Here is a 24,640-nt window from a genome sequence, read left to right on the forward strand (position 1 = left end):
TACTTTTATTTTATCATATATAATCTTAAGAAAGAAAGAAAAATCTATTTAATAACAAGCAATAACATATTCAATGAGATATGAAAAGAATATAATATATACAAACTTTATATCTATTTTCATAGGACACATGTAGGTAAAAACTCATTCACAAATAAGCTATATATGTACATAACATATCCAAAGAATCACCAGAATTTGTTTCATATTTAAAAGAAATTGTTATGGTTATAAAATAAAAATGTTAGAATTATATAGTTTTCATATATATAAATATAGAAATGTATTGACAACAAGGGGCATTCTGGATCAATGCCTCAATGGTAAGGATATTTTTAGATCAAAGTATTAACTGCTCTATAAACGAAGGGTATTTTTATTTATTTCACATAATTTAAGGACATTTTTAATCTTGTTCCACAAAAATATATGGATGTTTTAACCATGTTTATTTTGTTTTATTTTAAAACTAAAAGTATATGTTTATATTGCTAACTCTTTTTGACAAAAATTTCAGCAACTTTTCTTAAACCTATTTTTGGAGCTTCAAAAGAGGGAAATTACTTTGAAAGTTCTCAATATGCTTTGTTATTTCAAAGTACACAAAAGTGGATGGCTGCTGTTATTTTAATAAATAAATAAAAGCAAAAGACATATTTGATCTTTTTTCTTAATGTGAAATTGAACTTTCCCTTTTCTCTACAAAAAGCTATCTAGAAAAATCTTTCCATAATATACTTGGACCAAAATAATGGATATGGAGAATTTTCCAATTACTCCAAGTTTATTTTAAATATATATAATTTTTCTTCTCAACTTATAGAAACAAGAAGGCTCTCTCTTTGAGTTGTGCTAGCTGAAGAAGAAAACCAGATACAAGTTTTGTTTATACTATCAGGTGACAATTAATTAAATTATTCCATTGTGTGTATGCTTTCGTCCGATAAATTTTGTAGCTAAATAGCAAAATTATGTCATTATAATTCAATTTAGTGATTGGTAAGTGGAAAGTTGTTAGTTATGAGTTGTTTAGTGATGAAATTTATAGATAATTTTAGTTTTTTTTAAAAGTGTGGTTGGACATCAAGATTACTCAAGAATTGGTGAGTTCTTAGTCAATTTATAAACATATAGCTTCATGATGATTTAATAAATTTATTACAAACGTGTTGAAATCAAATAAGTAAGAAGAGAAATTGAGTCATCTTTTTCGAAAGAGGCCACCTTCTTTTAAGCCAGAATTTCTACTTCTAGTGAACGATAAACTTTTCTCTTCTTCTTCTTTGGTTAGATCATAAATCTTTAGCACTACAATAAACGAGGCATTTATAACGGCACTACCTTTTACTATTATCGTAAAAAAAAAAATACGGCGATTAAGTTAATTTACAATATTCATAGTTGCTAAAGTCTTTAACAGTATTTATACAGAGTACTAATTATAAATATCCATATCTTTTATAGTTGTTAAAATGATATAACAATAATCATATTATTATCGCTTAACAATTATCGTAACTTCTTTTTTATTTGTTAGTTCAACTTCTCTCCTTTATCTGAACTTGAAATTGGTGATATAAGCAAATTAAACACTCATACACACTTGTTTCATTTAGAGCGCACGATAAAGAGTGTTAATTAATGAGTGACGAAGCCAAATATATATATATATATATATATATAAAGGGGTTTCAAAGAATTACTTTTACACTATTTATTTGTAGAGTATGGTTTTCGGCAAAGAGACTTCAATTGAATCCTATTATTTCCGTTACTTTATATATGTATAATTAATCCTAACTTATTTGGAAAAGAGGCACACAATTATATTATTGTTTCATAGTCTACATAGCCGGCCCTTTATTTGGGTTGGCGTATGAATTTGGGTGAATTTGGTGAAGGTCCTATATGAGCAACTAGCTAGGTAGAAGAAATAAATTGATGAATTTAATGCTCAAGCAATTTATTTTCCTTTGTTTACTTTTTAAAAATTTGATATTAAATCAAAACGAAATAAACAAATTAAAACGAAGATAGTAACTCAAGTGACACACACAAAAAAGACCTCTTTTTTCTTTTCTTTTAATCATTTTTTTTTTTTTTGTGTTTGTATGTGTGAAAAGTATAGTTTAAATATTATTTATATTCTAGAACATTCTCTTTTGAATAAACTAAGTCAAATTTGTCATTGTCGCAGTTAATTACAAGTTAATTATATATGACTAACTTAATTAACAAGTTATTGATGACTAAACTGGCAGTTGAATATATATGGAGTGGATTCAAAGAAGGCAAGTGACAATATCTTTACTACTTGTTGTTATTCTCATTGCCTTGAATATCACTAGTCTTGATGGGGGACTAATTGGACCAGGTGAGAAGTCAAAATTTAAAATTTATTCACGTTCAATATTTATTATATCAATAAATACATGTGGTATTTCTTGTCTTTCATATATATAGACTCAAATCGTGATTTTGATAATTTCATCCTAAACTATTTTAGCTAATTAACGTTCGGATTTAATCAAAAATTCAAATTTATAATTCGATTCATTTTAATCTGCTTAGTTGACATCCTAATTTTTCACTTCTAACACTCTCCTCTACACATTTGATACTTTGTAGTTTGTAATAATTAATTAAAGGTAAATATTAATTTATTTGGTTTATTAAATTTTAAGTTAAAACTATCTTTACATATAATATATGCAATTTTTCAACAAAGTAAACATATTTAAAATGATTAGATTTGGATTTTTTTTAGTTATTCTTGACTTTTATATTTTCTTTTTTCTCAATCTTTCTGCAAAATAATTTAATTCATTTGGCAGAAAGAAAATTAGTTGAAATAGAAAAACAGTCAGGATCAGATGACACTGTGAGGATTGATCCTTTGAAGAATTTCAAAAAATACAGAGGAGGATTTGATATCACAGAAAAACATTATTGGAGCGTAAGTTATCATCTCTCATCTTGTTAAAAAATATTTTTTACATTGTCGATGCGATTTAATCCACTATAGCATAGTATATATTTTATTTTCCATACCGCTACTACCACCTATTATGACAATTACACCAATTATTTCTATTTTTGAGAAAATTGTTTTGCCTATCATATATATAAGTAGTAGTACCGCGTATTATCTACTTATACTTGAATTATTATTACTTCGTATATACATGTATTCCTATGGTTAAATCAAATAGGATTTTAATTTGTCTGATTTTTTTAATTTACAAGCTAAGGTAGACGTCTATGTCAAACCTCCTAATATCGCAGAAGGCGAAAGTCTAGGTGATAATTAATGGAAAAAAAGGAAAATGTATATAACATTTGTGAGATTTCAAGATGCATGCTAGATACTTATAAATGTTTGTTGATTCATATAAAAAAATATTAATTTGAAAAACTAAATTTTAATATTTGGTGCAGTCCACTATTTTTACAGGTATATATGGCTATGCCATAGGTGTGATATGGCTTTTATGTGGCTTAGGATATGGATTATTTCTTGTTGCTTCAACTTTTTGCTGCAAAAGAAACAACAGAAAGCTCAAAAAGAGATCAACTTGTTATAATAAACATGATTGCTATCTCTGGATTATTTTCTCAGCCATTTTCTTGACAATTTTAGCAATGTGAGTTACTTACTTCACAAACTTGTTTGCATCAAAAGTTAAAAGACATGTGCATATAGTCATCCTATTCGAATCAGAGGCGGATTTAGGATGGATTCTATAGGTTCAATTAAATCAATTGCTAACTGAAATTGTTCAGACTCTTCAAAATTATTGTCACATTTATATCGACGCGATACGTGTGTGTAAGTGTGGATATGAGATCCACACTAGATTTGGTTAACTTATAATCTAGGGTGCTTTGACTACTTGTATGATCGAGACATATAAATTAAAATTGGGTATATAGTTGTATAATGTATATATGAAAATGTTTTTTTCGAATTTTAGATATGAAAAGATTCTTGATAGATTAGCAGTATGCATAGATGCATGCATCTAAATAATGATATCTTCGTCTTTGTCTTTTCTAAGTATGTAGTTAAGACGTAAATACACTAGATACATGTATCTATGCACATATATATGTATTTGGATAACTATATCTTCATCTTCATGTTTTTCCAAGTATGTATCTATGCACGTACACTAGATACATCACAAGTCGATATTGTATTTATGCACAAATACACAAATAGATTAGTGCCTCTCGATACCAATCTGTAACTCTGCACAGATACACTAGATACAATATCAATTCATTTTTTTATACTAGAATATAATACTCGATACACTAGATGAAACTGCTATACAGAGATACATTGAATACATCTGTGCATATGTGATACTTGATACACAAATACGTGAAAATGTGAAACATATATACATTCTGAAACACAAATATAGAGAAGTAGAGGGACGAGATACATTCTCTAGATACAGTACTGTATCTAGATGCAAATATATATAATGTATTTAAAGACAACTCGAACAAAATACGTAATTATTGAAATATGGATGCATTGAATAATTAGCACCTATACTAGAGTGTTTTATATGTTGTATATTCATTTATTAGTTGTATCGCAATACATGTATTCTTACTCGGAGTTATACCCATAAATCCTAAAATTCAACCTCTAGATCCACACGTAGTATCAAATATCCACACTCATAAAGATTGAACAACATAATTGTTGAAACCATACACATACATTCTGAACATACTAACTTTAGATTCTAGATTCGCCTCTGATCAAACATGACTTTGACAATATTTTTGCAGAACTGCAACAGGATTGGTTCTAGGAGGGAATGGGAATTTCTATTCAAGAACAGATAAAGTAGTGGATATAATAATTGATACAGCAGATGGAGCATCAGAGACAATTTACACTACAACTAAAGCCATGAGAGAAATGAATAGTGGATTAGAAGGGACTGATATAGGTCAAGAAGCTTCTAATTTCTTAATTCCAACTTCTAGAAGACTTGATACACAAGCTGATGACATAAGTAGAGAAGCCAGAAAAAATAGGAGATTAATTGAGAAACTCCTCAACATAGTGTAAGTCTCTCTCTCACTCACTCTTCGCGCTTCGACTGATGTAGATATGCGATTTTTTATTTTCTCTGATTTTTTCATGATTCCTCTTGTTGAGTTTACATGACACACTTATTTTTTTCAGTTCATTTTTAAAAAAGAAGCACTACGTACGCTTCTAAATTTAAAAATAATTGATTTTATACTTTTCATTTTATCTGTATGCTTATGATCACAATATGTTTTAAAAGTTGTATAACTATATAAATGTTATGACATATTTATAATCACAATTTTAAGAAAACAAAAGTTAATTTTTAAATTTCATGTCAAATCAAATTATGTTACGTTAAATTAAAGATATGTGTTTCTATTTACAGGTACATAGTGACTATAGTGATTATTTCTCTTAACTTGGTTGCTGTAATTGCTCTATCAGGTAAAACACACTATCTATTTTTTATTTATGTTTTTGCTTAGACCAAATCCATATTAATTTACTATAATGTTTAGTTATAATTAATCTTGTCTAACTATAGATGTCCAATAAAAATTACAAACTTAGATGTAATACATTGTCTAACAGTGTAATCTTTTTAATTGCAGTATTTGGGATACTCAAATTTAGAAGAACCCTTAAATTGTAAGTATATATTTATTATATATGTCACAATTAATCTGAGAATAACTAAACACTTTATATTAATTTATGAGGAACTTTCACATATAGCCAATCAAAAATAGCCTAATTACTCTCCATAGCTATAGTTTGATAATTACAATTCGTAGCTACATGTTATAGAGAGGAGAGCAAGACTGGGAGAGAAAGGGTAAAGAGTGGGAGAAAGGTGAATTGTATATGTATATCGGTTAGATAATTGTATATTATACATATGTAATTGTATATATGGCAGCGAGATTGGGAGAGGGAGGAGAGAGGCGAGCGAGAGAGGGCAGAGAGTGGGAGAGTGGTGAATTGTATATGTATATCGGTTAGATAATTGTATATTATACATATGCATTTGAATATATGGAAAGAAAGATTGGGAGAGGGAGGAGAAAGGCAAGTGATATTGGGAGAGGGGGGAGAGAGGTGAGCGAGAGAGGCAGAGAGGTGAATTGTATATGTATATCGGTTAGATAATTGTATATTATACATATGCATTTGTATATATGGCAAACGAGGTTGGGAGAAGGAGGAGAAAGGAGAGCGAGATTGGGAGAAGGAGGAGAAAGGAGAGCGAGATTGGGAGAGGGAGGAGAGAGGTGAGCGAGAGAGGGCAGAGAGTGGGAGAGAGGTGAATTGTATATGTATATCGGTTAGATAATTGTATATTATACATATGTATTTGTATATTCTGGCCTATTATACATATACAAACGTGGCTAATTATATAAAATCGAAGTCAACCCACGTAATTAATGTATAATGTTAGCGCAAGTGGTAATTATAGCAAACTATAGCTATGATGAGTAATTAAGTAGTATAAGTTTGCTTAACCGCATAATTTTCCCTATTTAATATGGCCATATATAGTCCATTAAAATTACAATTAATAAATGGGTCATTTGCACTTGTGTCTCTATTTTGTGTTGGTCTTTAATTTTCTTTTACCTCAACAAATAAGTTTTTCGCATGGCGTAAATTGCATCATAATATTCCACAAGTTATGTTTCGTGCCCTTTGATTTCTAGGCGCAAAAACTAATTAAAGACTGGTCTATTTGAAGAACAAAACGTACGATTAATTAAATTACATTGATCAAGCTTCTAACACATTCACTTTTTTTTTAATTGAATGCAGGTTCATTGCATTATGCTGGATCTTTACAGCTCTGTGCTGGTTCCTTTTTGGAATTTATTTTTTCTTAGACAAGTATGAAAACTAAACATTCTCAAATAATTTCTTATTTCAAAACTTTATAATATACTTTAGATTCTAATAATAATAATAATAATATAATTGTGGCATATAATTTTTGCAGTTTTGCTGGAGATACATGCACTGCACTAGAAAGTTTTCAATCAGATCCCTATAATAGCAGTTTGAGTTCAATTCTTCCCTGTGATGAATTGGTTTCAGCTGAATCAGTCCTTCTTGATGTCAGTCAAGGGGTACATCAAATAGTCAACGAGGTAAGCTCACTATTAAAAAATCACTATTTTTCGTTAGAAATTTTTCACCGAAAAAAGCTTAGTAACTATTTCCACAGTTAATTTGATTGAATTACTGAGAAAAGAATACTGAGAAAAGAATAAAGAATCTATTTCGTACCATATTTCCTATATCATGATGACAAAAATCAATACATATAACACTTAAATTTATCTAAAGAGGCTAATGTACCTTGTCCAAGTCACTACTAAAAAAATACTATTTTCCCAAAGTAATTTCTCAATAAAAATGTACAATGACTATTTTAACTATAGATATTTTGATTGAATCAATGAGAAATAAAATAGTAATTTTTTTATACGGAATAAACAGAAAATTTCTCACCCTTTCTGTAAGAATATATTTTCCTAGTAAGCCAGTTCCATGAAAACTCGTGTTTTATAACACAAATTTCTCATTGATTCGCGATAGAAAAACCCTTTTGTTTATAGCTGTGAAGGTCACCAAATAAAACATACATGAAATATGAAGAACTAATTACTAACTACCTTTGATTACCATTCCCTTCCTCCGCTATTTACGATGAAATGATTTCCTATGACCACTTATAATCTTTGAACAGGAAAAAATGATTTTTTTTCGGATTTCTCACAAGTAATCTTTTGGAATTTCTTATGACTCAAGTAAGATTTGAAAAGTGCAGGTGAACCAAAAGTTATCTACAGAATATGGAAATGTTGCACAAATTTGTAATCCTTTCTCTGGTCCACCACAATATAACTACGAGCCAGGGAACTGTTCCTCTACAACGATTCGCGTAGGAGACCTTCCTCGGGTAAGTAGGAGTTAATTTCACGTATGGTCATCATTAACGTTCAGTTACTTTAATGTGACAAACAGTAGTAGTAGTGTGTTTGATCTGAAACCTCTATTTTCTTGTCATGAAGATATTCAAGATGTTAACCTGCACTGATCCAACTTGCACTGGAGGAGTCATGATCTCTCCTCGAGATTTCAACACAGTCGATGCTTACACAACCGCGGTCCAGAAAATCCTCGATGTGTACCCTGGAATGGAGAATCTAACTCAATGTGACACGGTGTTTAATGCATTTGACGATATCATTGACAATCACTGCAAACCATTGAAGAAAAGCGCGCATTTGGTATGGGGAGGACTTGTTTTCCTCTCGGTAGTAATGGTAACGTTGGTCCTCGTGTGGTCATTTGAAGCACACCATGAAGAGAATCATAACAACTTAGATAGTTCTATCAAGCCTCATTCTGTAGAAGCAGATATGATGGAATTAGGTACGCGGAAAGAAACCAATACTGGCACAAATTCTGCTTCAGACATGTAAATAATACAATATTTAGTTAGGTAATAGGAAAGAACATAGGCATTTTATTAGAAGAAGCAAAGATTCAACGCTCTCCCAGACAACAGTGTCATCACTGTCACGAGGTTAGAGAGCATCCAACACAAAGCGGCCTTTCATTCTTTTAGGGGACCAAATAATGCCCTTTTTTTCTCCTTGTGGAAGAAAATGTGGTAGAGTTATAGGACCATATATACTGTATAGAAAATTGTTGTTTCTTCATAAAGTTAAAGAAGCCAGCTATGGGGATGAACCCCTCAAGTGGCATGTATTAAATTTTATAAAGCAAGAAAAGGTCTGCTTGGTAAATTTCATCATGGTTATTCTGTCTGGGTATATACTATATGGTTTTTTTTGTTTGGTAAACAAAAAATATTATATTAGTAAAACTTAGTATGCATCAGTATGGTAGTGGTACAACGGTATAACTAACCGCTAATAAAGTTCCGGGTAGGGGAGAGGAGTAAATACAATAGTTATTACATTAATAATAACATGTAGCAGCAAAATCCTACAAGTGAAATTTGGGGAGAGTAGAGTATACGTACCTTAATCCTACGTTGTGGAGGTAAAGAAAGGTTGTTTTCGAAAGATCTTCAACTTGAGTACAACAAATCAAAGTAGGTATGAAGAAGGTAAACAACAATGAAGAAAGATAACAACTAATAAGAGAATAGCAACAATCATAAAATAGTGTGATAACCTAAACACAATTTACAAAAGATATTGATAGAAAGCTATGTTGGATGAGGGGTTTCCCCAGAATGTTTATATAAGTTCTACTATGTGATGTTCTGGCTTGTGTTTTTGTGGAGAGGGATCAATCCTCAGTGTATTTTTTAACAAGTATACACACTTTAAATCGACATCCATTAGCAATTGAGCACCCTACTTTTTATTGAGACAATCTAGACACTTCAACTTGGCACAGGTGCGTCTCGCAAACACTTTTAACTTTGAAAATGCACATCGAGACACCTTTAAAGAGACATTTTTTATGTGCATTTTCAAAGTTGAGGTGTTTACGAGACAACTTAAACCAGATGAGACGATCCACACGAAGTGAGTATGAGGTCAGAACAATGTTGCATTGTCAGAAAATATCATGTTGAAAACCACAGACATCCAAATAAAAATGTATAACAATCTTGTTTAAACTTAAGGGAGAACCCCCAATCACAACTGGGTTATAAATTTGCACCACCAAAGGAAAATATAAAAAAATTAATTTCCTTATTTGCATATTGTCCGTTCATATCAGAGATCACCAAGATACATAATCAAGAAACAGTATCCACCCATGCTGAAGAACACGATCTGATGATGGTGCTACACTTCAGTTTCCTTCATCCTACATAAGAAAAAGGCAGAAGAGCTGTAAGATCATTAAGTATAACAATCTAAGCAAAACTTAGTAAAGCTGAGCATAACACCAAGTAAAAGAGCAGCAATGGACGACGATGATCTCAAATCAAGAGCGAAAAACCATCAGATTTGATGCTCTCATCCAAAACAAATCCATACTCTAAATTGGACTATATGTTATAAAGGGACCTTGGGTCTAACTTGACCCCAAAGCTAACTTGCCTACAAATTGAGATAACAACTCATCCTCAAGCAATGTGAAAGATTCTTCCTTTTCTTTTTGGTTCTAAAAAGGTGATATGGTGCTTTCAGCAGCAAAGTCAATCAAGCAATAAATCAACCAAGCCTCGGTCCCCATTTAGTGCCTTCAGGCACAAACCCAAAGAATGGAGCATTGTACGTATCCTGCCAACAATGATGACCAAACTGTTCCAAATGTGATGCCTTGAAAACAACAGAGCGACATACACCAAGAAAGAAGCTATGCTAATAGTATCAGTGCGTGATATCTTTTTCATCATTGTCCCTCCTCTGCCCATGGGTCTAAATGAGTTAGCAATACAGTAACAACCAGAACTATAATTGCCACGTCAATTGTAACAGCAAAGTACTTCAAGTACAAGAAACACTTGGTGAAACAAAAAAGACATTTTGAATATGTGAAATTGGTGGGTGGAATAAAAGAGAGAAGGACCAAGTGAAGTGCCACAGAGCTGCTTCAATTTTTTTTCACGCATCACTTTGCCCCTTACCCTAATCCTTGGCGTGTAAAAACACCCCCATTTTACAAATGGCTGCATTCATTAGTTTTCATGAAACAAGTAAAAGGAAAGGGAAGGCGGGGACACAACGAATTCTTCTGGTCCATTTGGAAAAATACTGTTCATCTATTTAGTGACTGTGACGCAAACATTAGTCGCTCAACACACTTTCACCTGCTTAATGGAGTAAATATANCCCCCCCCCCCCTGCAACAACAATTCTTAACAAATTTGCTTTCCCATGTAAAAAGATATCTGCCATTAGTGCATCGATGGAAGCAATATATTCAATAAAGAACAGTATTAGAGCTAGCATGCTAGAGAAAGGAGGACGCAGAAACCTCAAACAATTTTTGCTTGAGAAGATCTAATTCCCAACAAGGACAGGAGAAGGAATTCATACGCTAAGTGCAGAATGGTAATGGTGGTCATGTTGATGGACCACATGGGCACATACACGAGGACAGATTGATTTCAAATTTAAATCGGATAAATGAACCAATTTCTACAGTAAGTTATCAAAGATCTTAGAAATGATGTAAGTAAAACTTTTTGGAGGTGGGCTACACTTTGGTGTAGTATACTTGTGGATATATAGAAGTAAATGTTACCTTTCTCAAAACAAAAAAAAAACAACCAGGGCTGGAGCAGAACAGTTACAGGACAAGCCAAGACTCGTCATCAAAAGAGCTTTGAGTTCGCACCACCATTAGCAGATAGGAAAAGCGGATAATTTATGAGTGCCAAATAAATCCCATGAGCCAGAAAGCTGTACAGTTTGTGACACTCCTAGAAGTAATACTTCATCAAATTCATACATGTGCTGGAAAGTTGACAGCACCATCAAACAGACTTGGAAGATGATACCTGTAGAAAGTTTTTGGAGTATTTGGAGGGAAAGGAATAGAAGATGTTTTGATGGTGTATCAATTCCTTTACATTCTCTCACTGGATGCCTCATCTGTCTGTACAATTGGGTCAGTATGTGCACGGTAGATTCCCAACTATTTTTGCTTCTACTTCTGTAACTAATTTGCATCTTCTTGATGCCTTTAATGAAACATTTACTTCATAAAAAAAAGGCCCAGGGTCTAGAAAGGCTGGAGGTCATGAATTTGCCTGAACTTGAAGTAGTTGTTGTCACTTCAAAAGATAAAATCTCTCCATAAATGGCGACAAGCAATGTAGGTCAAATCCATGAATGAAGGAAGAGGGAGAATGCAGAATCAGCCAAGGATAGAGGAAGAGAAAGACCACACAATCAAGTACCTCTTCCCCAAGGTCTAGACACATAAAGTAGCTGGTTAGTCATCAAAAGAGCCTGTTTAACTCAAGAAGTGCTGCAGAAGAAAGGAAAGCAACTAGTCCCTAGGTGTTTCCTATGCAATTTGACTGGGGAAACAAACAATCACCTATCTTTACATTGCAAATTCACTGCACAGATCAGGGAGCTGTTTCTCAACATCACATGCTATAGCTGGACTATGCCAGAACACACCTCTGATCTTTTTAAATGTTGGATCAGAAGGGGGGGTAGCAAGACTCAAAAGAAGTGGTGGAAGCTAATACCATCATGCATATGGTGGTCAGTGTGGAAGGAAAGAAATGGGAAATGTTTTGAAGATAGATCTAATGTCATTCACAAAGTAAAATGGTATTGTTTGGTAGCTTTACTTTTTTGGTGTAAACAACTTTGCATAGAAGATGTAGATCAAATTATAGAATTAATAGGGAGCTTGTAATTTCGCTTAGGGCTGTAAATTTTGAAGGTGGCCAGCATGTCCTTAATGCTGAAGAATACAACTTTACCAATGTTCAAAAAAAAAAAAACATAAAGTAGCTACTGCCACTTCAAAAGACAGAATCTATGTCCATAAATGACAACAGTCAATGGAGGTAGAAGCCAAGTATAGAGGAAGAGAGAGTGCAAAATCAAGTACCTCTTCTCTCTCTCCCCCCGCTCCCCCCCAACCAACCATCCTCCCAGAAAAGGCTGAATGGATCACAGATCTAGCTGAACTTGAAGTAGCTGATGTTGCTTCATCCATGAATAACAACATCAAGGATATACGAAAGAGAGAATGCCAGAATCAGCCAAGGATTTAGGCAAGAGAGAATGTAGAATCAGCCAAAGGTAGAGGAAGAGAGAGAATATGAAATCAAGTACCTCCTCCTCCTCATGGACTAGAAAGGCTGGATCATGGATCTGGCCAAACTTGAAGTGAGTTCGAAAATTCTGAAGAGGAAGCTCAAGCTTTAAACATGAGAAACAAAGTAAACGAGAAAAAAGACACTCTAGTCCCAGGAACAGAATGAAAAGTGTAGAAAGCTCAAAACAGAAGGGTCAGAGAGTTCAAAGAATTAAATTTTGGGATTCTTATGGGGAAAGATCCCGAAGAAGCAAGGAAACGAATGGTTTGAATTGCCAATTAATATTATTCTTCACTCACACACAAGTTGTTTGTAGTTGTAAAATAAAAGTAAAAACCATTAGATGGAATATAAGAAGTTCGACGGACAGGGAGAACTTACAGTGCGAAAGTTCTCAGTAAGTAATGGAACACTGATTTTATTTCTCCAAGATACAAAATTGAATGATGGATTGCTGAATTAGCTAAAAGAATTTGCAAAAACATGTCATCGATTGAGTAGAGTCAAATAGCAAAGGTGAAATAGACATCAGACAAAGAAAAGAAGGAAGAACTTGTTCCAATCTTACTATTTTTATAGGTCAACTAATTTCACAAGGCTTTTCAAGTGAGTTTACAGGCCAAACAACATTTGGGATAGAAAATAATAATGGTTTTAGTTGCTCGCAATGAGAACAACCAATTAATACTCACGTCCTAGTTGCATCTGTACTCCTTTTTTGAAGTTAACAGTTTTTTTAGTTGCACCTGTACTCCTTTTTAAAACTTTTTTTTTTTTTTTGATAAAGATAATGTTGTAATCATCAGCATTAAGGATATGCTGGAGACCAGCTCCTTTTTAAAACTTATATCTAATATGTATGTCATTCTATATATGCACATTAAATATAAAGTATTCATCACTAATATTTTTGTTTTCATACTATTATTTTATGGGTTTTCCAATTTCTATTTATATTTTGAGTGAACCAAATTGACCCTTCTAGTTACCTTGGAAGAAAAGAAAATATTGTTCATTTTCTTTTTGCCTACTTTCACTGGGTATGTTGTTAAATATATGGATGAATCCCACTGAAATAAATTAGTATTAACAAGTTCACTACACCCTTGAAACTCACAGAACTGACCAACTCCTTCGTGAACTTGTATGATTATGTACTCAGTAAGCTACCAACAAAGTTCAGAAAAAAGAATGGGCCAAAGGTCCAAAACAGGTGCCCCCTGCCCTGCCGCATTTAATATACTAAAAAATATAAATTTTAACCCGTCCTTCCCTGCCCTGTTTCATTTAAGTATTGCACTGTCCTGCCTTGTTATGCCTTTGCCCTACCCCAATTGCCATCCCTAAATCTAATGAATGACTTCTCCACTTACATTACAATTACAGACATGGAAGTGATAGGTCCACCGCTCATTGGAGACAAATATTTATTGGTCTAGAGGATGTGACAAACCTGATTATTAAATAATTGGACTGTTTACCGTTAGCGGAGATTACAATTACTAAAATTCAAATGTATCCTCTAATCTTCTCTTCAAATATCATTTAACATCTTGATTACAATCTTGAGCTTGAGTCAAGGTCTATGGAATTTTGATCTTGAATTTTTATGGTTGATGCGGAACTTCAATGATCACCACAAGGCACAAACAATGATCTTGAATTCAATTGGCACAAACAGAAAATTTGAGTTCAAACACGTTCAATCTTAAAATTGTACTTCATTCTTGAGATGAAACTAAGATCTTTGGAATTGACTTGTTTAAGTGCTTGTTCTTCACAACACTCTTGTAGCTCCTTGATACTCCCCCCCCCCCCCTTTTGGCGTAGGGAGTACCCCTATCTATTGTCATAAAAAAGAGGAGTTATGGTGCGGACAAACACATCTGCTTGATTTGATTGATTGACTTTAGTCATCAACCAATCAGGCTAAAGCAATGTTCATATGTGCTTGGTCAGAACATTTCACTAGTGTACTTGGCATGTTCTTATTGTGGTGAGGACAAACTCCATTGCTTTCACTTGATTGGTTGACTCGACTCACCTACCGATCAAATTAAAGCAATGATAAAATCACATTTGTCTGGTCAGAACATGTTACTTGAACACTTGACATGTTCGTATTGGCATGTCGGAACATGTTACTTGTACACTTGGCACGATCTCATTGGTTCCTTTATTTATCTTAGCGTGCCATATCACTTGGCACATGACACAAATTTGGGACTCTAGGATAAGATTCCAATGGACCTTGAAAAATAAAGTGGGTTAGTCATTTGCAACCCAACTAGATGGATATGTGTATATATATACACAAATGGCACAATCTCATTGGCTCCTTTTTTTAATCATGGAACACCATGTAAAATTTGAAACTATAGGATAAGATGACATCCAATGGACCTTGAACAAATAAAATGTGAGTTCATCGTTTGCAACCCAACTAGACAGATGTGTGTGCGCATGTATATACAGAGAGTGTATTATATATACCTACTACATTATCTTATTACTATGGAGAGCACAAAAAAAAAATTGTTGAAAGCCTCACCTTCAAATTATAGTTTGTACAAGGGCTCATGGTTGATTATTGTCAATACTCAATTGTCAGCGAAGTTTGTAACCTATATGGTTTTCAACAAGAGTGAACGGGTAGAATCTCTAACCCATTCCATTGCCTGTACAGACTTAAAAAGGGGAGGAGGTAAACATCGAGAGAGAGAACTAGAATTGGATTTAGTTATTGAGAAGAGAAGACAAAAATAAACATTTTACCAATGTGTGGGCAATGTATGTTCAATATTTAAGTGAACTAAAAAATGGTATGGTTTTAACTTACAACAACCATGTATTATCCATGTAGCTCTCACATGGTCATACAGACATATCAATTGTAAAGGCCACAAGGTTTGCACTTTAATATCTTAAAAGCTCAAAACCATTAGGGGTCGTTTGGTTGGGAACAAGTTATCCCACGATTAGTTATCCTGGGATAACTTATCCCACCATGTATATGGGATAACTTATCCCGCCACTATGATATAAATGGTGGGATAAGTTATCCCAAACATGGCAACCAAACAACAACAACAACAACAACAACCCAGTGAAATCCCACTAGGTGGGGTCTGGGGAGGGTAAATAGTACGCAGACCTTGCCACTATCTCGTGGAGGTAGAGAGGCTGTTTCCAAGAGATGGCAACCAAACAAGATACAAAAATTTTATCCCGTCACTATTTATTTTTATCCCTCAACCAAATGACCCCTTAGAACTTTTAAATTTCAACTCCCAAAAGCTTTAACCATGTGACCAACTGGTATATTCATTCTTCGATTTTCAGCTAAACCTTTTTGAGTTCTTACAGAACTTAGGCCACAGCTACTGTTAGGTCAATTCTTATATAGGCCATAAAATACAATCTTATATCATCTAAGAGAAATGATGGCTAAGTTTGTGAAAACATCAGCCATTAGAGGGCTTTTATTTCACAAGAAAACTGCATCAGTGGTTCCAACTATGAAACTGCAAGCTTTCACGTTTCTTTCTTTAGGCAAGAATATTGTCCATAATTTTGCACCTCAGTGATAGAAAATTTATATCTTAGCGTAATAGAGGTATGAAAATCACGAACCGTTACGTTTGACTAAAAGCATATCAGGGTTTTACACTAGGGATGACATTGAGCCCCTACTTGTTTACCCTAGTTATGGACGAGCTAACCAACACAATATAAGATAAGGTCACATGGTGTATGCTATTTGCTGATGATATTGTGTTAACAAACGAAACTAGCGAGGGTGCCAACCAAAAGCTTGAACTAATGAGGAAATACTTTAAGAGAGTAAGGGTTTTAGGATAAGTAAAAGTAAGACTTAATACTTGTAGAGCAACTTTAATCACATGAAAAGAGAAAGTAGAGGTCAGACTGGACGGGGTTGTGGTGCCAAAATGTAAGCAATTTAGATATCTAAGCTCATTATTTTAAGAGAATGAAATGATAGATAAAGATGTTGCTCATGGGATCAACACCGGATGGTTGAAATGGAAATGTGATTTTGGGGTGTTATGTGATAAAAGGATGCCTATCAAAGAGGAAGGTAAATTCTATAGAGCATCTATAAGACCGATAATGTTATATGGTGTGAATGATTGGCTACTAAGATCCAGCATATCCATAAAATGTTGCAGAAATATGGATGTTATGATGCATGTGTGGTCTTACCAGATTACATAACATTAAAAATGACCACATTCGCTAGAAGATGCAAGTAGAATGTGAGAAGGTCGCTTGAGATGGTTTGGACATGTTCTGTGTCGACCTACTGATGCACTGATCATTAGGTGTGAAACTATGGTAAGTGAAGGTGTGAATTTTAGACTTGTATGAGAATTTCTAATATTATTATTATTATTATTATTATTGTTATTTTTGATATAGTATTACACTATTACTAATATTAGATATATAACTTATGTTACTATTTGTTGTACCTTGTACTTCATTTATCGTATTATTTAGTTTTTAATAATGTACTAAATGATTTGTCATGCTTTATATAGTATTTTACCGACTTCTTCCCTTCCGCTATTTCCTTCTACATACTGCTTTGGACTATTTTTCTCTTGACTGTCTATCGGAAATAGTCTCTCTAGCCGCAAGTTAGGGGTAAAGTGTGTGTAAGTTCAACCCTGTCCAGACCCCACTTCATGGAATTACACTGGGTATGTATTGTTGTTGTTTATATAATTAACTTATTTTTCACTTTTATTTATTTTGTATTGTGATGATGTGAAACAATCTTCAATGAAGAAGTGAGGATTCATATAGTTGGCCCAACTTGTTTGATACTGAGGCGTAATTGTTATTGGTGGTGGTGGTGGTATTTTGGTCAACTTACACATACCTCAACTAAACGAGGATAACATTGGAGCAAGCCAACATTGGAAAATTCTAGCAAGAGGTCACACCACAATCATAATCCAAATATCTCTAGATATGAGTATGCTGATATCAGAAAAATACATTTCACTATACACATTCAAGTTCAATGTTTTGGTGTGCACAAACTGTCAATATCCTTCTCAGAAAGATCAATTCATTTTTATTTTGCAGAGCATTCTTTTCGCCCGTCTTTTCCTCTATGACTAGAACTAAACAAAGCTTAATTCCAGTGAAATGTGCTTATCAAATCAATAACCAACCATACTTAAAACATAAATTAACAACGATTTCCATTATTTCTATATAATACCCAAAAATTAGCTTACCTGCTGAGTATTGGGAGTATCATGAAGCGCTAATTCAAGATTTGAAACCCTAGTCCCCAATACGCCGAATTTCTCCTCCAACTAAAAAAATGAAGAAAAATTGAAAACCTAAATCAACATTAATTTTTTCACAATAATAATAATAATAAAGGTAGAGAAAAATACTTGGGAAGAAAGAGAGAGCTGATGAGCCCATAGATCTCTGATTATGAATTGAGACATTGCAGCTGAAGCTGAAGTGAAACCTAGTGTAAACCATACCAATCTTATTCGCATCATCTTCCTCCTTCGATTCTTCTACAATATGAGTTTTTTAAAATATAGATTTGCCCTTTCAATTTAGTAGCTTTGATTTATTTATTTTTTCATTTTGGGATAATTATGTAAAATGTGAGCTCATAAATTTTACTTATCACAGAAAAAGGGAAAATTGTTTATCATAGCAATCTATCAATTCAAAATAAATGTTATAATCACAGTTTTATTTAATTTTAATTCGTAGCAAATATTTTGTTATTCGCCTCTCTTCCCTTAATCTCGCTCGCCTCTCTCTGCTAGTTAGGGGTGTGCATTTGATTTTTCGGTTTGATTTTATATTATTCAGTTTGAGTTTTTTGATTTTTGATTTTGAAGAAGTGTAACCCAATCCGAACCAAAATAAATTTGGTTTGGTTTAGGTTTTTTCGGTTCAGTTAATCGGTTATGTCAATAATTAGAAACATAACAAAGTAATATTTGCAATTTGAAAAAAATTATATATATATAATATTAAATTTCTTAAATATACTTTTTAATATAAATCACACGTAAAACGTAAATCACAATAGTTAAAAGTATATCAATTATAGATGTCCAAACATAAAAAATAAACTAAATCATAATGAAAATAACTAAAAAGGGACAAAAGTGGTTACGTTAACTCCAACTTAATTCTAAACATATATATATACATAATATAATTCAGTTTTTTCGGTTTTTCGATTTTCATTTTTCTAAATCCGAAACCAAACCAAAAAACCAAACAAAGTAAATTATAAATCCAAAACCAAACCAAAAATCCAAAAAATAAATCCAAATTAGAATTCAATTTGGTTTGGTTTGGTTTTTCGGTTTAATCCAAATAATGCACACCCCTACTGCTCGCCTCTCTCACTTTATACAAACACAATTGTATTAATTGTGCTTGTCGTTTGTATAACGCAAGAGAGAAATGCATATACAAATACAAATACATATCTCTTCGTCATATACACTTATAATTATACAAATACAAATTTTCTTCTGTTCAGTTCTCTTTTGTCTTTCTCTCTTTCTCGTCTTATACAAATACAAATTATACAAAATACAATGTATAATTTGTATTTGTATAAAGCGAGAGAGAGATTTGATATACAAATACAAAATTTTTAATTCGATTCATTGTATACAAATTCAAATTTTATGCAGATATACAAACACAAACATTGATATATATACATAATAGTTACATATATACAATTATCTAATTGATATACATATACAATCACTCGATTTTATACAAATCAGATGTCTGCAAATCAGATCATGTGATTTATACAAATCAGATGCACGCAAATAGCAAAAATATAGTTATAGAGTGTTAATATGATTTTTATATTTGCTATTCCTAAAATTTGTCCATAGAAAAAATGGTTATTCGACCATATTATTTATTAAAAATGGCTGACGTGACCTTTCTTTCTTCTTTTGCGTCTTCTTTGTCCTTTTTTTGTCATTTTTTTTCTTCTTCATCGTCCTCCTTGTTGCTTCCATTTTTTTTATAAAAAAAAATCGATATACTACAAAAGTATATTATTTCGAGTGAATTATATATTAAAAGACTTAAAATATCGAAAGAATTTTATATCTAAAATTTGAGACTGTTTAGAGGTGATTTTGAATTGGTCGGGATTGATTAGTGTATAGATAGTTGAGTTATATTCAGTTTTTGATTGTATCATAATGTATAGTTAGTGTATAATTCATGTATATGTAAGTTATATTCAACTTTTTAAGTGTATCATAATGTATAGTGTATGTATACTTTTTATGATTTTTGGCTATTTTTTGTGTAAATCAAAACATAGCTATATTTATTGTAAACTAATTTCTCCATCGAATGTATTGACTTATTCCTCTCATTTTCTGAAATTATTTTTTGGTTGAGCTAGTAGACGAGGTCATCTCAACAAGATTGGAGACCTAAAGTCAAACTTCATCATAAGGAGCTTCAAATTTTTTCAGTTGACATATATAAATGAATACTCAGTGTATTCCTACAAGTCAAGTCTGAAGAGGGTTGGATGCACACAACCTTATAAAGTAAGAATGTAAATAGTGCAATTTTTCAATGGAAAGATATAATATAAAGTTAGAATAATAAAATTTGGTTCAAGAATTTGAGAAGTTGATATAATTATATCGAAATAATGTTGCACTACACTTGAAAAATTGATATAATGATATTGAAATAGTGTTGACTTTTTGTAGTGCTTGAAATTTGAAGAAAACATTAAAAAAGAATTTGATATTTTTCTAAACATACAAATAGATTTTGCAAATATGTTGAAGGTTTGACCGCTTGGGAGACAGTAGAATATTTAATAATAAGAGAATAAAAATAGTGAAAGGGGAATAAAAAGGATAAACATAAAATAATAATGTGGTTTTAGGTAAATCATCAAGATATAGATGAGGCAACAAAATAGATAGTCACATAAAAAAGAATACTACAATTACCTAAAACTTATTTCATTTCTAAAATTGTGTGCGCGCGCGTAATACATCTTAAGAAAAAAAATTGAGACAGTTGTTTTAGTGATATTATAGTCGAGTTGACCCTGCTAGTGGAATCAGGTTCTTCAATAAGCTAATCAAGAAGTAAAGTATGGATTATAATCAACACAAAAATTTTTATCACGAAGAACTTCTTGCTCAATAGTAAAAAAAACATGACCTACTCTCCTAGGGATTTGCTTCAAATCTCTTCTAAAACTCAAACAATTTTAGGTTAAAATTGTATATAATTAAAGGGACTAATTACTTCTTACAATACTTCACTCTTCCTAGTTGCAAATTGTATAAATCTTGTTTGAGTGAATAACATTTATCTTCAAGGAATTACAATGGTGTTTTATATAGGGTAGGTAAAATATGAGAGGTTATGATCGAAATCCTCTAGTTATAATTTCATGCTCCGAAATCCATTAGAATTTGGTGAAGAAAATTAATCACAATTGGACTTGATTTTCATAAGTATTTTGACCTTCTAAAAAGACATAATAAGAGCCTATTGAGCAATTGTTTATATGTCATGAACACTATCAACTCCTTATTTAAGACATATATACTTAAAAACTTATTTTTATATAAGGTTTACTACTTTATTATATTTATCGATCATCAAAACTGCACATTTAACCTAGCTCAACAAATCCCCCTAACTTTTGATAATGACAAACCCATTGCAAAATGATAACAATCTCATGTTTAAGTACCCATGTGCAATATTTCCCTTAAGAATCAGCTTTGATCAACAGTATGACTTAACAAGATATGTGACACATTCAATTAATGTCCATGTTGTTAAGATTTTGAGTGTCCATCTTGTCTAAAGATTCTTATAGCATATTGCAATCTATATTAAAGAAAAATGAAAAAAATTTGGACCTCTTTATTTTGAAAAATGAAAAAGGTCAAATATGTTGTCTTTATATAAAGTATATGAAATTGAATAAATTTGTCCTTCGTTATGAATTTAGCTAATATGTCCTTAATTTAACAGGAGCAATCAATTAAGCTAATTTAATTAATAAGTGAAAAGGACTAAGTAAGCCTTTAAAGTATATAAATTGAGTAAATATGTCCTTCATTGATAGTTTAATGTTAAAAGAACGTATTTAACATTTCTTTTTTACTTGTATTTGTGTAATAACCAAAGCTAAAAAATCATTAATTTCTAAAAATCTGAATATAAATAATTTAATTTTTGAACGGTAAGAACATACCTGAGCTAAGCTATTAAAGAAGGGTAATTAGACAACTCTTCTTCAAAAGCCATTATGTATTCATCTTACTTGGTTAGTAAATTAATGGTTTTCTCAAGAGGGATTTTTCTTCCTACTTGAGTTCTAATTTCATTATGCATGTTTAAAATGGCCTAATGGATGGTTCCACTTAACTTGAGTCAAAAAGCTGATAATAATATACTACAATTATAAATATTAAAAAAAGCTGTCAATGTTGTTGTACACTTAAAAAATAAAAGTGCTTTTCCTTTAAGCATTGACAAAATTGCAAAAGCAAAATCTTTATACCTTTAATATTTAGATCCTTTCTTCTTTTCCTACCAATTATTTCCTAGTGATTGGGCTAATATAAATGATACACTCTTTTTTGACAAATGGATGCACCTAACATCACATGCCTTTTAAGTTCTAATACTAATATATAATATTATACTTTTTGCTTCCATATATAGTTAATAAAAATAGTATTTGGCTGTTTCGATTAGTTTTATCTCACTGTTATTGTTACTTGAAATGATTTATTTATGTAAAGACATTACCCATGTACAAGGGGTGGGTACAAAGGAACACAATAAATACTTTCAAATCACTTTTTTTCTCTCAGGAAGACAAATGAAGGAAATGATTTTTCTTTACTTCATTTTATTTATATTTTTTAATCAACGATTCTCTTTAAAAACAAGTGAATTTCTATCAACTTGACTTACATTTTGACTTATCGAAAAGGACTATAATACCTAAACATATATAAGATTATCCTAGCGTATAGCCGTATACCTAGTTTAGTATATGTATCATCATTTCATTTTACTCATTCCTCTTTTTTCTCAAATACATATATGCTTTCATTAAATTCTAAATACATTAAAACTAACAAAAATTTGTGTATCACACAAATTAAAACTCTATCTTCTTCCAAAACAAAGTTCACATTTCAATAATAACTACATCATATGTATAATTGGTACAACAAGTCCATGTAAATCCCATATTTATTAATTTTAACCATACAAATTACTGGTCTACGCTAATAAAAAAATGCTCACTCCAAATATAAATCAAATCATAAGTGGAAATCCACATTGGAATTAGAGAGAAAAAAGTTAGGGACCTAATAAGAATGAGTTTTAAATCAATTGTTGAGACGTTGTCTAAATAAAAATTTAAGGGACAAATTTAAGCAGACATGAGAAAAAAAGTTAGAAATCTTATAAGAATGAATTCAAAATCAACTATTAAGACGTATTTTAGATTAAAACTCAAGGAACAAATTTGTACGGACATAGACCTAGAGCGCAGACAATACCTTATTCTTATGCAATGTCTTGCTCTAGATCTTAACTATCTTTTCAGACTGAACAATCTAGGTAAACAATAATGTTTTCTCCAAGGAGGTGTTCCTATTATTTTAAGGTACTTTTAAGAAGAAAAGAAAAAAAAAGGCCTGCACAAAAACTATTCGTTTTACAGACTAGTTCCTAGTTACTGTGAATTTTGATTTGATGTACTCTTACTTTAAATAAAATAAAATAAAACATTTAGTAACAATATATTTTTTATATAGCGACACTATTTACTATCGCAAAAATATTTACCAACAATTGAATTAATGTTATTATATTTAGAATAGCTAAATTCTTTATTTGGCGATATTATACAAAGTGATAACTATAAATACTACTATATTTATTATTCTCGCTAAATAATTACTGCAAAATCATTTATTTGTTATAGTGCTACAACTTCTGAATATCAAGACAAGAATAAAGACAATTTGTTGCCCTCTTCTTCTTAATATTTAAGAAATTCAAACCGAAAAGAAATAAAGCTGACTGGAAATCTAATATTAAAACTATTATTACCAGTCATTGAAGTTGATATTATCTAATTAATCTTTTATTTGCTAATAAATAATAATTGTTTTAACTAAAAAGCATGACCAAAAATTAAAATAAATCAAATCAACTCAGGAATTTGTATTATAAATATTATTATATTTTTTCCTAGATGTGATGTTCTAACTTCCGTGTTACTAGTCTCATATAGAGGGTGTGTTCGGTACGAAATTAAATATTTACGGTGGAAAATATTCTTTTGAAAAATAAGTCAATTTTTTTTTTGTATTCATAAGCAAAAAAATATTATTCTAACCGTATTAGTACATAATTTAGATAAATACAATGGAGTGAGCGGATATAATCGATAGTGAATGTGACTGAAAAGTCATTTTTCTCATTTTGTTTTTTTGGAGGAAATATTTTTTAAATCTTTTTTGATCAACAGAACTTGAGAAAAACAGAAGATGTTTTTTTTTGTAGAGATTAATTAGTTTGCATTTCGTTAACAATTTTCTCAATCATTTTAATTTGTAGATTTTTTGCAAAAAAATAATAATTCACATGGTCAAGTAGAAATTTCCATTAATTTCTATTCTATTCTATTCCGTTTTCTTTTGTTGAGAATTTAGTAAGTCATAATTAACCTG

At 31.5% G+C, this 24,640-nt stretch overlaps 2 protein-coding genes across 2 annotated transcripts; one reads left to right on the forward strand and one right to left on the reverse strand.

Moving 5' to 3' along the window:
- Positions 1-697: 697 nt before the first annotated feature.
- On the forward strand, positions 698-8,921 carry LOC125842677 (uncharacterized). The gene is made up of 11 exons (XM_049522004.1): positions 698-898; positions 2,262-2,374; positions 2,835-2,956; positions 3,439-3,644; positions 4,810-5,091; positions 5,448-5,506; positions 5,674-5,710; positions 6,872-6,943; positions 7,053-7,203; positions 7,887-8,018; positions 8,131-8,921. The coding sequence occupies exons 2-11, from the start codon at positions 2,272-2,274 to the stop codon at positions 8,542-8,544; spliced, it is 1,578 nt and encodes a 525-aa protein (XP_049377961.1). The 5' UTR covers positions 698-898; positions 2,262-2,271; the 3' UTR covers positions 8,545-8,921.
- A 724-nt stretch (positions 8,922-9,645) lies between these two features.
- On the reverse strand, positions 9,646-18,450 carry LOC125841799 (uncharacterized). The gene is made up of 3 exons (XM_049520970.1): positions 18,275-18,450; positions 18,110-18,190; positions 9,646-9,913 (listed from the first exon to the last, which is right to left on the reverse strand). Exons 1-3 carry the CDS (start codon positions 18,386-18,388, stop codon positions 9,899-9,901), a joined length of 210 nt encoding a protein of 69 aa, XP_049376927.1. The 5' UTR covers positions 18,389-18,450; the 3' UTR covers positions 9,646-9,898.
- Between the last annotated feature and the right edge of the window lie 6,190 nt (positions 18,451-24,640).

Source organism: Solanum stenotomum, chromosome 10, assembly GCF_019186545.1.
Source record: "Solanum stenotomum isolate F172 chromosome 10, ASM1918654v1, whole genome shotgun sequence".
Taxonomy (NCBI): Eukaryota; Viridiplantae; Streptophyta; class Magnoliopsida; order Solanales; family Solanaceae; genus Solanum; species Solanum stenotomum.

Coding starts and splice junctions, on each gene's coding strand:
- LOC125842677 (XM_049522004.1), top strand. CDS start 2,272: ATGGAGTGGATTCAAAGAAGGCAAGTGACAATATCTTTACTACTTGTT. Junction 5,092..5,447: donor GAGAAACTCCTCAACATAGT/GTAAGTCTCTCT, acceptor TTCTATTTACAG/GTACATAGTGACTATAGTGA. Junction 6,944..7,052: donor ATTTATTTTTTCTTAGACAA/GTATGAAAACTA, acceptor TAATTTTTGCAG/TTTTGCTGGAGATACATGCA.
- LOC125841799 (XM_049520970.1), bottom strand. CDS start 18,388: ATGATGCGAATAAGATTGGTATGGTTTACACTAGGTTTCACTTCAGCT. Junction 18,191..18,274: donor AGCTCTCTCTTTCTTCCCAA/GTATTTTTCTCT, acceptor TCATTTTTTTAG/TTGGAGGAGAAATTCGGCGT.